This window comes from Octodon degus, unplaced genomic scaffold (assembly GCF_000260255.1).
Source record: "Octodon degus isolate 3935 unplaced genomic scaffold, OctDeg1.0 scaffold00012, whole genome shotgun sequence".
Taxonomy (NCBI): Eukaryota; Metazoa; Chordata; class Mammalia; order Rodentia; family Octodontidae; genus Octodon; species Octodon degus.
In genome coordinates, this window is record NW_004524588.1 from 418763 (window position 1) to 434314 (window position 15552).

A 15552-nucleotide genomic window follows, 5' to 3' on the forward strand; every position below is an offset into this window, starting at 1 on the left:
GAGCTGGCCACACACACACACACACACACACACACACACACACAAATAAAAAAAAAATGGTAATAACTTGAGGATAGATTTGTTTTAATCTAATCAAAACCATATATAATGCATACATATATCAAAATATCACATTGTATCACATAAATATGCACAAGTTTTCTTTTCATGTATCTATTTAAAATAAAAATAACTTAGAGCTGGTAAGATAGCTTAGCAGACTAAGCACCTGCTTAGGCAAGCACAGGGGCTTGGATTTGATCCCAGACACCACATGCCACCCTGGCCCCACCCTGGGCTTGCTGAGCCAGCTACTGAGTCTGTGGTGATGCAGACCTGCAATTCCAGAGATTGAGAGACTGAAAACAGGAGGATCACTAGGAGTCCGATCTGTGTAGTAAGACTCTGTACCAAATATATATGAAAACAAAGTTTAAAAATTTTTTTTCAATTTTTTTTTTTTTTTTTGTATTTACTACAGGGTTTACAGGTCTACAGAGTCTTACTACACAGGTAACACTTGTAGTGATTCTCCTGTTTTCAACCTCCCAAATGCTAGGATTACAGGCTAGTGCCACCATGCCTTGTCTCAATAGCTGTCTCAGGATGCCCTAGGGGCGGGGCCGGCACTACAATTTTTTTTTTTTCTTAAGGAGCATATCATACCTATGGTAACTTAACTGGGATTGTAATGTCTTAAAATCAGACACATAGGCCAATAAGTCAGAGAAATCAGAAAAAAAATGCTCAAGTATGCTTATAAAACAACTAAATTATTGCATATTTGTCAGACTCCTTTTCCTTCATTAGGCTTCATCTGGGTGTTTCTAAATACCATATTGCTCATTAAACACTCATCTTAGATAAACATTGTTACGTACAAGCTTTGCAATGATGCTATGGAGAAAATTAAAGAGAAGTGCACTGAAACAGTCATAAAATGTAAGACAGGGAAGTTTTAGAACTAAGTAATAGTTTAATATTATGTGCCATTTCTGTCTAATTCAGGTACACTCTAATCAGACAATCAAAGGCATTTGGTAGTTTCTTACGCAATTCCTTTGTGTCTATCCTGTATCACACAAATGATAAGGAAAAAGATCTTAAAACTAAAGTAGATAAATATACCTGGTATTTTTGTAAAATTGCTCTCGGAGGCCTCAAGTGGCAAGCTATACATGTAATACATAAAACCAACACTGCGTAAACATAGTTTGGAGGTGAATAGGAAGTTAGTGCCTAATGAAGGCTCATGAATAATCTCTGGAGATCACGATGTTGTGCCCACTCTAAAAGCAGTGTTACTGTGCCGGGGGGATAGCTTGGCACAGGTCTGTAATCCCAGTGCTGGGGAGGCTGAGGCAGGAGGATCACTACAAGTCTAAACTGCATACCAAGACCCAGTACCAAATAAATAAATAAATAAATAAATAAATAAATAAATAAATAAATAAATAAACTGTTTTTAAAAGCAGTGTTGTTATTATGTATTAAAATTATTCAAAGGCAATGAATTATGTGCCTTATTTTAAATATACCTTATGTCATAGTATAAAGAAAACTACATTTAATATAATAAAATGGGAAATAGAAACAAATGAGAGGCCTCTGAACTGGTAATCCATACGTAGAAGAGCAAAAAATAAGGCCATATCTGAAGAATGTAAAGCGATATCAACTTGCCAGTAATGACTTCTGACTATAATTTTCTGACTCCATGTGTCCGATGCTAAATCTCTGCTTTCTCCTTGTTAAATGGTCTCATGCCGAATTTTTCTGATCAAGTGTGAAAAGACAGTGGCAGAAGCTGGAAGAATTTGCTGGAGTAAACCTGAAACCTAGTTTTTATTTGATGTGTACTATATACCTAATAGCATAGAAATAGAATATGTTTTCAGTCAAAATTATTGTCTGAATGAGAGAAATAAATAACAATGACCAGAAGTTCGTTATTTCTAATGAATTTATAATTCTTTAGGGAAAATTCCTAAAGAATCTGGTGCTTCACTGAGAATTTCAATCTACTTCAACAGCTTATGGCAATGGGCAAAAGAAAATTGGTGGGCTAGAAAATAGGTACGTGGACATGATTCTCAGGGTTAGAAAAAATCTAATGACATTTTTCAGGAAGTTCGGGGCATTGCTTGGAAAAATAACATATGCAGAATGGAAATCTAAGACATGAGGGTGTGTTTTAGGGGCAAGAAGAGCAAAACATCTAAAAACAATAGTTGAAGTTGACCGGATTTTGTGAGAAATGTGGAAGTTCAAACTCCTGAAAACAAAAAGTTTCCTAATAGGTTAGATCAGAGAAGGTCTACACCAGATACAAGATAAAGTAAAATACGGAGAGTGCTATGGAGGCTGCAATAGAAAAATAACTCATACCATAAAAGGAAAGACTTTGCAAAAAATAAAGTAGATTTTTCTAAACAAATATTACAGAACAGGAGATAGTGAACTAAGGCAATAAAATTTTTGAAAGAAGAAAACAAAAACAAAAACTATTGACCAAAAGTGCTACAGACTGCAGAGCTATCTTGCAGAAATGGAAGCATAAAAACTTTACCCAACAAAAGAAGGCTGAAGAAATTAACCACCACTAGCCTTATCTTACAAAATTTTAATAAGATTTCTTCAATCAAAAATTAAAAGGCAGGGGGCCTGCCCTGTAGCTCAGTTCTTTAAATGGCTGCTTCAGCAAAACAGTCAGGCTCAGGTTGCTGTGGTTCGATCCCCACAAATCAAGGCAGTCAAACCTGTCCTGAAGGCATTCGGAGCAAAAAAAAAAAAAAAAAAAAAAAAAAATTAAAAGGCAGGGCCATCCAGATAGCTCAGCAGACTAAAGTGCCTGCTTAGGCAGATATAGGGACCATGGTTTGCTCCTCAGCATTCTGTGTCCTGTCAGCCCTGCCCCTGGGGTGTGATGAGACTGCAGTTGAGACTGGGAGTGGTGGTGCATACCTGTAATCTTAGCACTTGGGAGGTTGAAAACAGAAGGATCACTGTGAGTTCCAGGCTGTGTAGTGAGACCCCATAGACCCTGTACTAAATACATTTTTTAAAAAAAGCAATTAAAGGCAATAAAAAATTGAAACACATTAATTAAAAAGTACTAACATGTGCAAGTATAAAATTTACAGGTAAAGGTAAAAACAGTCAAATTCAGAATTTTTTAATGTTTTAGTCAGCACTCATAAAACAGAATTCCAGTGGAAAATTTAAAAAAATACATAAATAACTATAAATAAACATTAAGAATGTTATATGCAATAAAAATCATTTTCAACACAAAATAGTGTATATTAGATGAAATAATTCATGTGAGTTTCATTGTAACCATATAGAAAACACCTATAGTTGCACAAAACCAGAAATGAGAAAAGAAAGCATATAACTCAAAAAGTCTCCAAATAAGAATATGAACATGGAAAAAAATAAACAGAAGCAAAGAAGCAACAATACAAGAACACAATAATCAAAGTGGAAATAGTCCTGTATCTATCTATGATTATACTCAATAAAAATGAATTAAATTCACAAATAACAGCATATTATGGAAGCATTTATTTTTTTTTTAAACAATTCAAATTCTTCCTACCAAAAACATGCTCATCCTACTTTACAGACAAATGTATGCTAAAACTGAAAGGGCAGAAAAAGGCATCATCACTTGGATTAGGATTTGTGGTCAGCTGTGCCCCCAAAGCTCATGCATTTTTAGATTGGGCCTTTTTGGAGAGCACTGAATCTAGAATTCATGATTGATTCCTGGTTCAAAGCAAGGATTAAGGGTGCTGGGATTAAGGGATCTGGGATTAAGGGTGAGTGATTGCTAATTGGATTGACACTGCCTTAATCCCAGTAGATGGGATGCCACATGAGACAGAAAGATGCTTTTGTCTCTTCCTCTGTTGTTGCTTTTGCTGTCTTCTGCTCATCATAAATTGCTGTTCTCTGTGAAGCTGCCCTGTCTTAAAGCCAGCATCAATGGACTGAAACCTCCACAAACTGTGAGCTATGTAAACCTTTCCTCCTTGAACCTTGGGTGTTAAGATAGCTTTTGCCCAAGCAACAAGAAAAGTAACTAAGACACCATGAAAAGCAAGGAAAAATTAAAAAAAAATTTATTCAAAATATGTAAAAAGAAACCAAAAACTTATTATATAATGATAAAAATATCATTTGGCAAGAAGCTATATCAACTACAAATAGTTAACTAAGATCAAAGCTACCTAAATGCGTGGCACAAATACTACCAGCACCAAAACAAAAAATGATCGGTAAGATAATAAAAGGCATCAGTATAGCCCTCTCTCAACAACGGATAGAACAAATGTTCTAGTGAGCAACTCAATAAAAAAGGACACACTTGAAAATACTGTAGAACAAATGGACTTAACAGAGAAGTTCAGAACATTCCATCCAACAACAGAATGCTAGTGTCTTTCTCAAGCACACGTGACATTCTCCATGACATCCTATGTTACGTTACAATCAAGACTTAACATGTTCAAGGAAACTAATGCCGTCTTTCCTGACCACATTGATGGTGTAAAACAAGAAACTGTAACAGAATAAAGTTTGAAACTCAATAGATAGGTGAAAGCTAAAGAACAATTTCCAGATCAAATTATAGATCAAAGAAACTGAAAGAATTAAAAACTATTTTGAGGCAAATTAAAACAGAAACTTTGAACATTGCTTATAGTACAGAGAAAAACTGGACCTAGAAAGATCTACATAAAATCACCCTCAAATACCCTAACTGTGTACCTGAAAGAATGAGAAATTACCAAGGTTGAAGCTAGTAGAAGAAAATAAGAATAGCATCTATGTTACAGTGGGAGTCCAAAGAAACAATGGGAAGACTGGATGAGTAGAGCCTCAGAGATCTCACTGAGCCTTATCTTGTTCTAAGTGAGCCAGAGCCACTGAAGCTTCTCACCTTTGTTGAGGGCTACAAACAGGCTAAGAAAAGTGGCTAACTAATTGGCTGTAAATAAGCTGTTATTTACATTGCTTTAGTGTTCACCAAATTCTAAGTTTACAAGTCAGTAGTTGGTCATGTCCCAGGTAAAGGAACAAAGAACGGACATGGTTCCCCCTCCAGGAATCTGTAACCTTCTCCCAGTTTGCCAGTGTCCTTAGGCTCTGTTCTTTGCTCCCTCTGGACAAGAAGCTTCTGACTCACATCACTACAAATAAAGCAGAAATAAGGTCTCAATCACTAAATAAAATTTTACTAAGAAATAAAAGGCTATTGATAAATTCAATACGGAAGAACAAACATTTGTTTTCAGAGTCTGTAATATTTCAAGACATGTCCAGATTTCTTTTAGAAGGCCAGCATTACATGAGTAGGAAAGTCAGAGAAGAACACAAGAAAAAGCGAATATGCCTGATACGTGCAGATGCAAAAATTGCCAACAAAATACAAGCACGTTTATTTTTCATAGTAAAAGGATTACCTGTCATGACCAGGTAGGGCTTATCCCCAGGGTGGAGGAATTAGAAACTGCTGCAAGTTAGCCAGCAGTATAGACTACTGGAAGAGAATGAAGACTAAAAATTACATGTTAAGTTCAATAGATAAGGAAAAACAACAAAATTTAACATACATAGATAATAAAACTCTTAACAAAATAGGAGCATAAGAATATATTTCAAAGCCAAAAAGACTGTGTGTCTCAAGACTTTTCTGTCATTGCTGGGACAAATAACCAACACTCAAAATGAAGGAAGGAAAGGTTTATTTAGCTCACAGTTACTGGAGGTTTCAGTCCATATTAAGCTGCCTCCAAGGCAGAGCAATACATGCAGAGAACAACCTTTTGGTGGCAAAGAGCAAGAGCGAGAGCAAGGGAGAGGTAGCAGCAGCTCAAGCCAATAGCTTCTCTTCACACCTTACATTATAATGCAAATTACCTGCCCCAGGGAAGGTGCAGCATCCACACCCACAATACTCAATCACCAAACTCCAAGAGCTACCCCAAGACTGCATGAGGCTTTATGGGGGAAACCTATATACAAACCACAACACCATGTATGATAAATTCACAGACCACATCATATACAGGTGTGAAGAGTTCACATCTTTCCTCTAAGCAGCTTCCCTGCTTCTGTTCAGTATAGTAGTATCTATAGTAGTAGTCCAAGCCAGAGAAATTAGATAAGGAAAATTAGTCTTCAAATTCTAAAGGTGGAAAAAGAATTGTTTCTTTGAAAAGGATATAATCTTATACATAGAAAACAGACTCCCTATGCACATGCCAAAGCACATGCATAGCCATGCAAATAGACATTTGTATGCACACAAAGTTTTAGACCTAGTAAATGCTTTCAGGATTGATATAAACTAAACATTATGGAGTCGGCTGCAGTTCTATGTACTATCTTAAAAAGATAGCATGCACTACCTTAAAAAAGAAGCAAAACATCTATTTCCAAGACTGTCAACCAGAACAAAGTGCCCAGCAATACATTTCACCAAGCAGGTGAAAGATTTGTAAGCTGAAAACTACAAAACGCTACTAAAAAAAATTTACAGACTCCTAAGGTTCCATTCAAAAATCTGTAAAAATGACCTTCATCCACAGGCCACCATTTCAATTTCACCGTCTCCTACCAGGTTCCACCTCTTAAAGATTCTATTTCTGAACTAAAGACCAGGGCTTAGGAAAGAACAAACTGGTCCAACCAATTGGGTAAAATAGAATGTTTTTCAAAATCTAAAAACACAACTGTCTTATGATCCAGCAACTCTACTTCTGGACATATAGCCTAGAATAGTAAAATCACTCCCTAGAAACATCTTTACTCCCAAGTTCAGTGCATGAGCACGAACACACACGCGTGCGTGCACACACACACACACGCGCGCGCGCACACACACACACACACAAATTTTGGCCTCCTCAAAACTGCAAGAGGCGATTCCCTAACAAGAAATATCTATTCTGTTATACCATAGACAGAGTTTTATCCTTTGGCAATATAATAAGATACAATAAACACAATAATTTCACTTTATTGTAACTAATAAAGTCTACCCTACCACATTTGTACCGTAACTCCTAAGTTATTAATTGTAGGCTAAGTATAGCAGCTTTCTTCTAAACATCATACTGGGATAAAGGAAAATAAAAGAAATAGTTTTCTTATGGAGAAAACTGACTACCCTGGAGAGGTGGTAGATAGAGAAAAATTATTTGGATAACATATATCCCTGACATCATGAGATAAAATAGTGTTTTACATCTGTAGTACTCTTTCACTAATGTATTTTTGGTACCAGGAATTGAACTCAGGACCTTGTGCTTACTAGGAAGGCTCTTGTGCCACTCAGCTGTATTCTTGTATTATTCCTTTAAATGACCAATAACTCCAATAAAATCAATAGAAAAATATAGTATTTTAATAGAGGGGTAACAATATAACAGAGCAGTATTCCTCAAAACTACAGTACCAAGTTCATCAAAAACAAGAAAATTCAGAAAAAATTACCACAGCAAAATGGAACCTAAGAGACCTGATTACTTCATGGAAGAGGGTGGCTGGGATGTGTTTCTAGTATGGAAAAAGAGGTCAGGTGAAAATTAAGCAAAACATCTATTTCCAAGACTGTCAACCAGAACAAAGTGCCCAGCAATATTAAGTTCCAAATATTTCAGGAACTTAACTGATCCTACGTCTGTATTGGTACATTAGTTTTTTTTTTTTCAGTAAATTTTTGTGAGTTTATTAGTTAAAATACAAATGGAACTTCTAAAGTTTTTTTACTACAGAATCTCTTAATAGGGTTTCTTCTTCATTTCCTTAGGTTTCCACCTGAGTGGTACAGTAACCGAGCCAGCCACTGCTTCTGAACCAGCAATGACTTACAAAGTTGCAATCAGTTTTGATCGATGCAAAATCACTTCAGTGACATGTGGCTGTGGAAATAAGGACATATTCTACCGTGCACATGTGGTAGCACTATCACTGTACAGAATCCGTAAACCAGACCAAGTCAAATTACGTCTTCCTATCTCAGAAACTCTTTTCCAGATGAACAGGGACCAGCTACAGAAGTTTATTCAATATTTAATCACAGCACACCACACCGAAGTTCTTCCTACTGCACAGAAACTGGCAGATGAGATTCTTTGCTCCAACTCAGAAATCAACCAAGTGAATGGTAATTGTACATTATTCTTGCTAAACATAGGCTATACACTTAAGACTTTGAAGTTTTCAGCTACGTGTAGCAATGTATGCCTGTAATCCTAGCACTCTGAGAAACTGAGGCAAAACGATCATAAGTTTGAGCCCAGCCTGGGCAATTTAACAGTTGAATGACATTCTATCTTAAAAGTGAAAATAAAGGTGGTATAGTAACTTAGTATGGGGGACTTAAGTTCAATTCCCCAGAACCAAAAATCAATGTTAATTCTCATAATTTATAATACAGTTTAAAAAAAAGTTGGTTAATTTAATGTGTGTGTATGTACTTGTATATACATCTGTATGTATAAGACAAAAACTGAAAGGAAACTTAGTATGGCATTAAAAATAGTAATCTATGATTGGTAGAATACAGACGGATTTTCTTATGTCTTAGTGTAATTTATATAAAAATAATTTCTAATAATTTGTAATTTCTACAAAAATACAAGTATGTATTTTGTATGTTTTTATAATTTTAAAAAGGTTCTTATGCCTGAAAGAAAAGCTGTTTCTTTAGATTTAATAGGTCCAAGACAAATCTCATAAATTATAACCTCAATCCACACAATGCTTTGTTTTATAGTTATTTATAAAAGACATACTTTCCATTTTATTTTCATATATCACCACTTCTCCTATGCTTTTAAGGAAAAATTTAGACATTAATCTTAAAGTGTCATTTACATTTACTTTACCACTACTAAAAAGTAAGTAGTTTCATTACTTCTTTTTATGGAAAAATTAGACTTCTAACAAATGAGCTTGTATATGGACATTCTATTTTATTTTTATGTATTTAGTACAGGGTTTACAGGGTCTCACTGTATAGATCAGACTCATAGTGATTTTCCTGTTTTCAGCCTTCCAAATTAATCTAGGATTACAGGTGCACAGCACCACGCCGAGCCTCAATCACTGTCTTAGCGCACCCTACATTTGCCTAAGCAGGCGCTTTAATCCACTGAGCTATTTGACCAGCCCTTTTCTGAGGCAGGGTCTCTCACTATGTAGTTCAGGCTCTCCTTGAACTCACTTTGTCTCCCAGGTTGGCCTCAAACTCACGATGATCTTCCTATGTCAGCTTCTCAAGTGCTGAGATTATAGGCATGTGCCACCACAGTTTAATTTAATTCTTTTATTTTAAATATTTTTTTAAAAATTTGATACAGAGCCTTACTATGCAACTCAGACTCATAGTGATCTTCCTCTCTCAGCCTCTCCAGCACTGGGATTATAGGTATGCATCACCACGCCCAGTTTCAGTGGCTGGCTCAGCATGGGCCGTGGGGCAGGCATAGCGTGCAGTACCAGCGATCAAACCCAGGTCCTTGCACTTGCCAGGCAGGCCCTTAGACTGCCAAGCTATCTCTCAAGCCCTAATTTAATTTTCAATGAAATTTTTTTAAAAAGATTTGGCTGAAGTTAGTGAGGGACAGCTGAAGAAGCCTATTTGTGAACTCTAGATCTAGTTTATCTAGTTAAAGCGTTCTGTGGTTTTGTTCATTCATTCTTAAATACTGTCCCCTTTTCTACTATCTGACCTTTGCATGTTGATATTTCTTACTTTTTACTTCTTACTTTATATGATTTCTGTAGGCAATATCAGCTACTTCCCTGATTTCAAATATAATCTATATACTGCGACTTACAGATTTATTACTCCAGTTCAAAACCTCCCAAGTTTTAAACTATATCCACCTGTTTCACACCATGGAGACATTGCAGTACCAACATATCCTAAAATGAATTTATGTTCTTCTTTCCCAAACTCGCTTACCCTCCTGTGTCCACTAGTCAACAGCTAGCACCACCATCTGTCTAGTCACTGGATCATGATAAGAACCTTGTAGCCACCCTTAGGCCCTTTTTCTTTCTTATAGTACACATGCATCCCAGTGATAGGTCTCTTATCCTGTTTCATAGTTTTCTGCTTCTCTCAATACTGCTGTCACCCTGAATCAAACCACTGTAATATCTCACCTAGTTTGCTACATAGCCTTTTAACTGATCCTTTCATATCCGCTATTGCTTTCCTCTATTTAGTTCCCCTTACAGCCACCTAAAGTGATTTTTCTATAACTACAGAAGTGTCATATCACTTCTTGTTTAAAGTCCTTTAGTAGCCTCCTGTTACCATTAGGATAAAGTTCCAAATTTATGGCCCACAAAATGTTCCTTAATCTGGCCTTTTTGCCTACATTTTCCCTCCTTAAGGCAATACCTTTTTCCCTGTCTTCTCTCCCATTCTTTCCTTTTCCCCTTAATACAGTTGTACTTAACTAACAATATAATTTCTGATGCCATGTTTGTTTTCTTTGAGGTACCGGGGATTGAACCCTGGGCCTGTGCACTGAGCTATATCCAAGCCCCTTTTTATTGTAGGTCACGATCTTGCTAAATTGCCCAAAATAGACTAGAATTATGATCCTCCTGCCACTGCTTCCTAGAGTCCTGAGATTACAGGTGTGCCTCACCATACCCAGCTCTTCATGATTTTTTTTGAACAAAAAAGTACATTTCCACTGCTCTGTGACAGATTCATTTATTCCTCAAGTTTCCAATTAAATGTCACTTTTTCTCAGCCTTCTTTGACCTTTCTTTCCACAGAAAAAATTAAAATAATATACATGGGGGTGAAAGGTGGGGAAATAGCTCAGTGGTAAAGCACTTAGTACTGTATACAAAGTCCTGGGTTCAATCCCCAGCATCTTCCCCACCCAACAAGTATAAGTGATTATTTGCTTAATGTCTGTCTCCTCAGTCTGTTAGCTCCATGACAGGGACCATATCAGCTTTATTCACCACTATATTACTACTGTTTAGTACAGGTTCTGTTATATATCAGGTTCTCTGTAAATATTGATTAAATAAATAGAAATGTCTTAGTCCTTTGCAAGTCTTCTTCCAGTTCATGTTCTTCTCAGATGATTTTTTAAAATGTATTTAGTACAGGGTCTACAGGGTCTCACTATATAGATCAGACTTGTAGTGATTCTCCTGTTTTCAGCCTCCTAAATGCTGGGATTACAAGCACGCACCACCATGTCCAGTCTCAATCCCCATCTCAGTGCACCCAGGGGGTGGGACCAGCACAGCACACCAAGGGTTGAACCCCAGCCACTGCACTCTGCCTAAGCAGGCGCTTTAATCTGTTGAGTTATCTGGCATCACCCATCCTAGGTGATTTTGATTGCCTCAACAGTCACATGGGTTCCTTCTTATTTACTCTCTGGACTCCCAAATATTGATTCACTTTCTTTTTTGCAACAGCTACCCATTTTGGCAGCTCAGTTTCTAATCTATTAGATCCACTGTAGACCAGCAAACATTTCAACATTTACCTTTCTTTCTGTCCTATCAAGTAAGCAATTCCTTTTGAAGTTTTAGGTGAATTTTTGTTCTTAGTAACTCTCAAGGCTTTGTCTTATCCCAGAAAGGTTCTCTAGCTGACACTGGATATTTATAAATTGCTGCTGTGACCACCACTGCACAGCTGTCATAGTCTTTAAAAGCCTTAAGAGTGAATGTCATGCCACACTTCTAGCAAGTTGATTAAGGCCTGCTCTTCTGGGATACTGAGTCCCATTCCTGCTTTTTCATATCCTAATTCAGTCATCCAAGGGTGAAAGTTGATATTCAAACCACCTCTGTTCTCTGCTTTTGGAACACTATTGCTGTTCTTTCCTAACCCGTGTCCTTAGCTCCAAGGTAATGAAAAACCCAGTCCTTTGTTTAACTAAGTTCATCTAGATTCTATCTCTAGTGAGCTACTGAAAAACAGGATACTTACTGGTAAGCCTTTATGACCTGTATTTTGAACACAAATCTCAAATGATTATTCAGTATGTTAACATTTGAGAATCACTCTACTGGTGAGAACTTTTGTTTATCCTCATATGGGAAAAATGCATTATTCTAACTAACACTGTAGTTTATGTAATAGGGTAATACAAGAAAGTATGAGATTTGGCAGTCTTGACACACACCATCAACTGACATTCAGAGGACTGAAACCAGGTGCTGGATCACAGTAGCATGGGGCTGGAAGCAAAAGCATGTGTAGACTTGTAGGGAAAGGCACAGGCAGGAGAGAGCAGTGCACAGGTTCTGGCTTATATAATTTCTATCTGTTAAGTTACTTGCCCTTTCTAAACTTTACTTTCTTCATTTCAAACCAAAGGTAATAATACCACCATAGAGTTTTAAAGACGTTTCCTTGAAATTTACTCAACATGTGGTAGGCACTTTTCTCCATATTATAAATATATCTACAAACAAAATTATCTGCCCTCAATGAGCATACGGTCTGGTGAACATATGTGTGTGAAGTGCTTAGCCTCTCACATGTAGGATGGATTCAGAGACTGGTTTTTTTAAACAAATATATAAGGATAAGGGGGTTTGCATTGTCATTTTCAGAATACAAAAGAAGTCCAGATGGTTAATAAAAACATATTTCTTTTATTCTGTAAAAGAACTCAGTACTATGAAGTATAAATGTTAGCACAATAGTATAATGAACCAGGCAGTATGAGGTACAAAAATGAATTGCTCTTCTTAAATTTTTTTCAGTTTACTTAGGAATACATAGCAAGTGTACAATTCTAAAGTAATATAAAAGATAGCAGAAATAATAATAAAATGCACGATAGAATGTATTGCCTTTGTATGTTGAACAAATGAATATAAGAAGAACATATTTCAGGAATGGTGTATATAGTAATTTAGTGAGAGAATAAAAAAGGTCCTATCTGAGGGAGTTGGCAATACATGGCCCTCAGCAGTGGTAGCCTCACTGAATTGTTACCGTTGTCATTTCTCATTATGATCCTGACTCTAGAGTTATGATGCAAATGATTGACTTTTTATATAAATAGTATTATTACTTTCATTATTATTACTTTGTCAGGCTGAAGTGAGTATTTGGAAAGTAAAGGAGAAATCATAAAGCACAGGAAATGTGGTTGATTTCTGGGAACACTGATTCTGGTTGAAGCTTACCATCAGTATAAGGAAAATAAAGCTGAAAGTGAAAGATGGGACCAAAACTTAGAGGGCTTTAGAGTGCCAAGCTAGGGCATTGGGACTTACTTTAGTAACAACAGAGCATCATTAGATCAGGGAAATTATACAGTAACTGTGTTTAGGATAAAAATTTGAAGAAAAATAGCATAGAATAGATACCATAAATTGGAAGATCATATGTGTTAATTAGAATTTGTGGAATGAATGAATGTATTATCCTTCCTCATCTCCTGGAGAGTAAGACACGTTAAAAAGCTTAACAGAGGAATAGCAGGGTTTTTTTTCCAGTCCCAAGATTTCACTTAAGCAGTGCTCTGACATGGGCAGGCAAGGAAAAAGGTAGACTAATTGAAATAGGATATGAATGTACACCTATTACATGATTACACTTAGTTATTGACTTATGGTCTATTGTCACTTGGATGCAGGTTTCTAAATACTTGTAACCACACTCTATCTGTAAGACGGTGAGAGAAAAAGATTCCATTTTCATTCCAAAAAATATTTCTGAAATACCTGTCATATTACCAGCATCACACTACAAGTGATCCAGCTGTGGATTGAACTGTGAGCATCAAGCTAGTAGGTTACTAGAAAACAGGGATGTAGTAAATAGCAGCTGTGTTTTAAGTGGTGTTGTCAAGGTGAACCCAGATATGAAAGTTAATTTGAGTACAAATTTATAAAATTGTATCATCCTATGTACAACCCTGCCTGTACTTTAAACAGTAGTTTCATAGTAAACTTTAAATATAGAAAATTTTATGTCCTAAGAAAGTATTTTTAGCTTTAAAATAATACATGTCTGAAAAGCAAAAGCAAGAAAAGCAATGTCCTTCACTAGGGAAAAAGTGGATCACTATTTTCCTGCTGTCTTGAGGATACAGAGAAAAAACAAACTCAGTTTTTGCTAACATACTGTTAGAACACTTCTGTGACCAAATATGTGGAGATTTTTCCCCACACACTGGAAAAAAAAATTCTGTAAAAGATATAAACTGCATATCTTCTAATCCAACTCAGTTCTGACACTGGCTACCTAAGACAGCATATGATCTGACAGGTCGGGGTCTCAGTGCCCAAGACCATTCCTCCCCCACTTCCAGTTTCACTGTAAAGAAACCTCCCCATGTTCTTTGGAGTTTCTATAAATCTTGCCCTGTGGTCTTTTATGGACTGTTTTTTTATTACAGAGCCCTTATTGATTAATTTATTGGCCGATGGTGATCAACTTAATCTTCAATCTCTCTGCCTTTCTACGGGCATAAGACTGAAAGTTCCAACTTTCTGAATCTGCCTTGATGAAGAGCAGCACCTATTCAAAAGCTTTCTAGGGGCTACCATTAGTCAGCTCATTAACATAAAAAGATAAGAATTTATGCAAGTTGTATGCCAGAAAACAAGACAAAGACCAAATACATATTTCATATTATCATGTATATAATTCTTTCCAGGGTCTTTTCCCTTAGTACCATCTAAGGATACCTTAGGAAAAGATACAGTTGTGACATACCTGAACATGAAACAAGCCTTAGATTCATACATATTTAGGTTCCAAGTTGACAAAGCCCATATTAAAGCAGAATAACTTATGTGCATTTGAATATGCTCACACAGTGCCCCTGCAGACACATGTGTGACATGTGATCTCAGGGGATTCATTTCACTGTTCCCATACCTCACAGGTGCCCCTGACCCAACAGCAGGGGCAAGCATTGATGATGAGAACTGTTGGCATTTGGATGAAGAACAGGTGAAAGAACAAGTGAAGCTCTTTCTCTCCCAGGGGGGCTACTATGGCTCTGGAAAGCAACTCAACTCAATGTTTGCCAAGGTAAGATATAAAAAGGTAGGGGCTGGGGAGATGGTTCAGTAGAATAAGCGCTTCCCTGGCAAGCGCAAGGGCCTGAGTTTAATCCCCATTCTGCCAAAAAAAAAAAAAAAAAAAAAAAAAAAAAAAAGATATAAAAAGATTAATTGGTTGGTTGGTGGTTAGTTTTAAACTTTAAGAAAACTAGATTCACTAGACTTCTGGCTTCATACATTGTGCCTAACTCACTTGATCTAGTAGCACTGAATGCCTGAAATCTAGTAGGAGGCACTAAGTAAAGCAAACCTGAACAGCTGCATCTATGAGTCTCAAATACTTCACTCTGGGGGTCTTGCTCCTCGTGCTATATTCTCTGAATAAGCTAACATCTTGAGGAAGTTTAGTACAGAAATTGACTTCTGGGGCCGGGGAGATAGCTCAGTAGAATAAGTGCCTGCCTGGCAAGCGCAAGGTCTTGAGTTCAATCCCTGGTACCACACCAAAAAAAA

General features: G+C 36.7%; 1 protein-coding gene across 1 annotated transcript in view; it reads left to right on the forward strand.

The window, feature by feature from the left end:
• The first annotated feature begins 5097 nt into the window (after positions 1-5097).
• Positions 5098-15552, forward strand: part of LOC111815162 (zinc finger SWIM domain-containing protein 5-like) — a 21326-nt gene continuing 10871 nt past the window's right edge. Inside the window, exons 1-3 of the mRNA XM_023709458.1 lie at positions 5098-5119; positions 7823-8179; positions 14919-15067. Coding sequence (XP_023565226.1) covers positions 5098-5119; positions 7823-8179; positions 14919-15067 — 528 coding nt within the window. The remainder of the gene's footprint in view (positions 5120-7822; positions 8180-14918; positions 15068-15552) is intronic.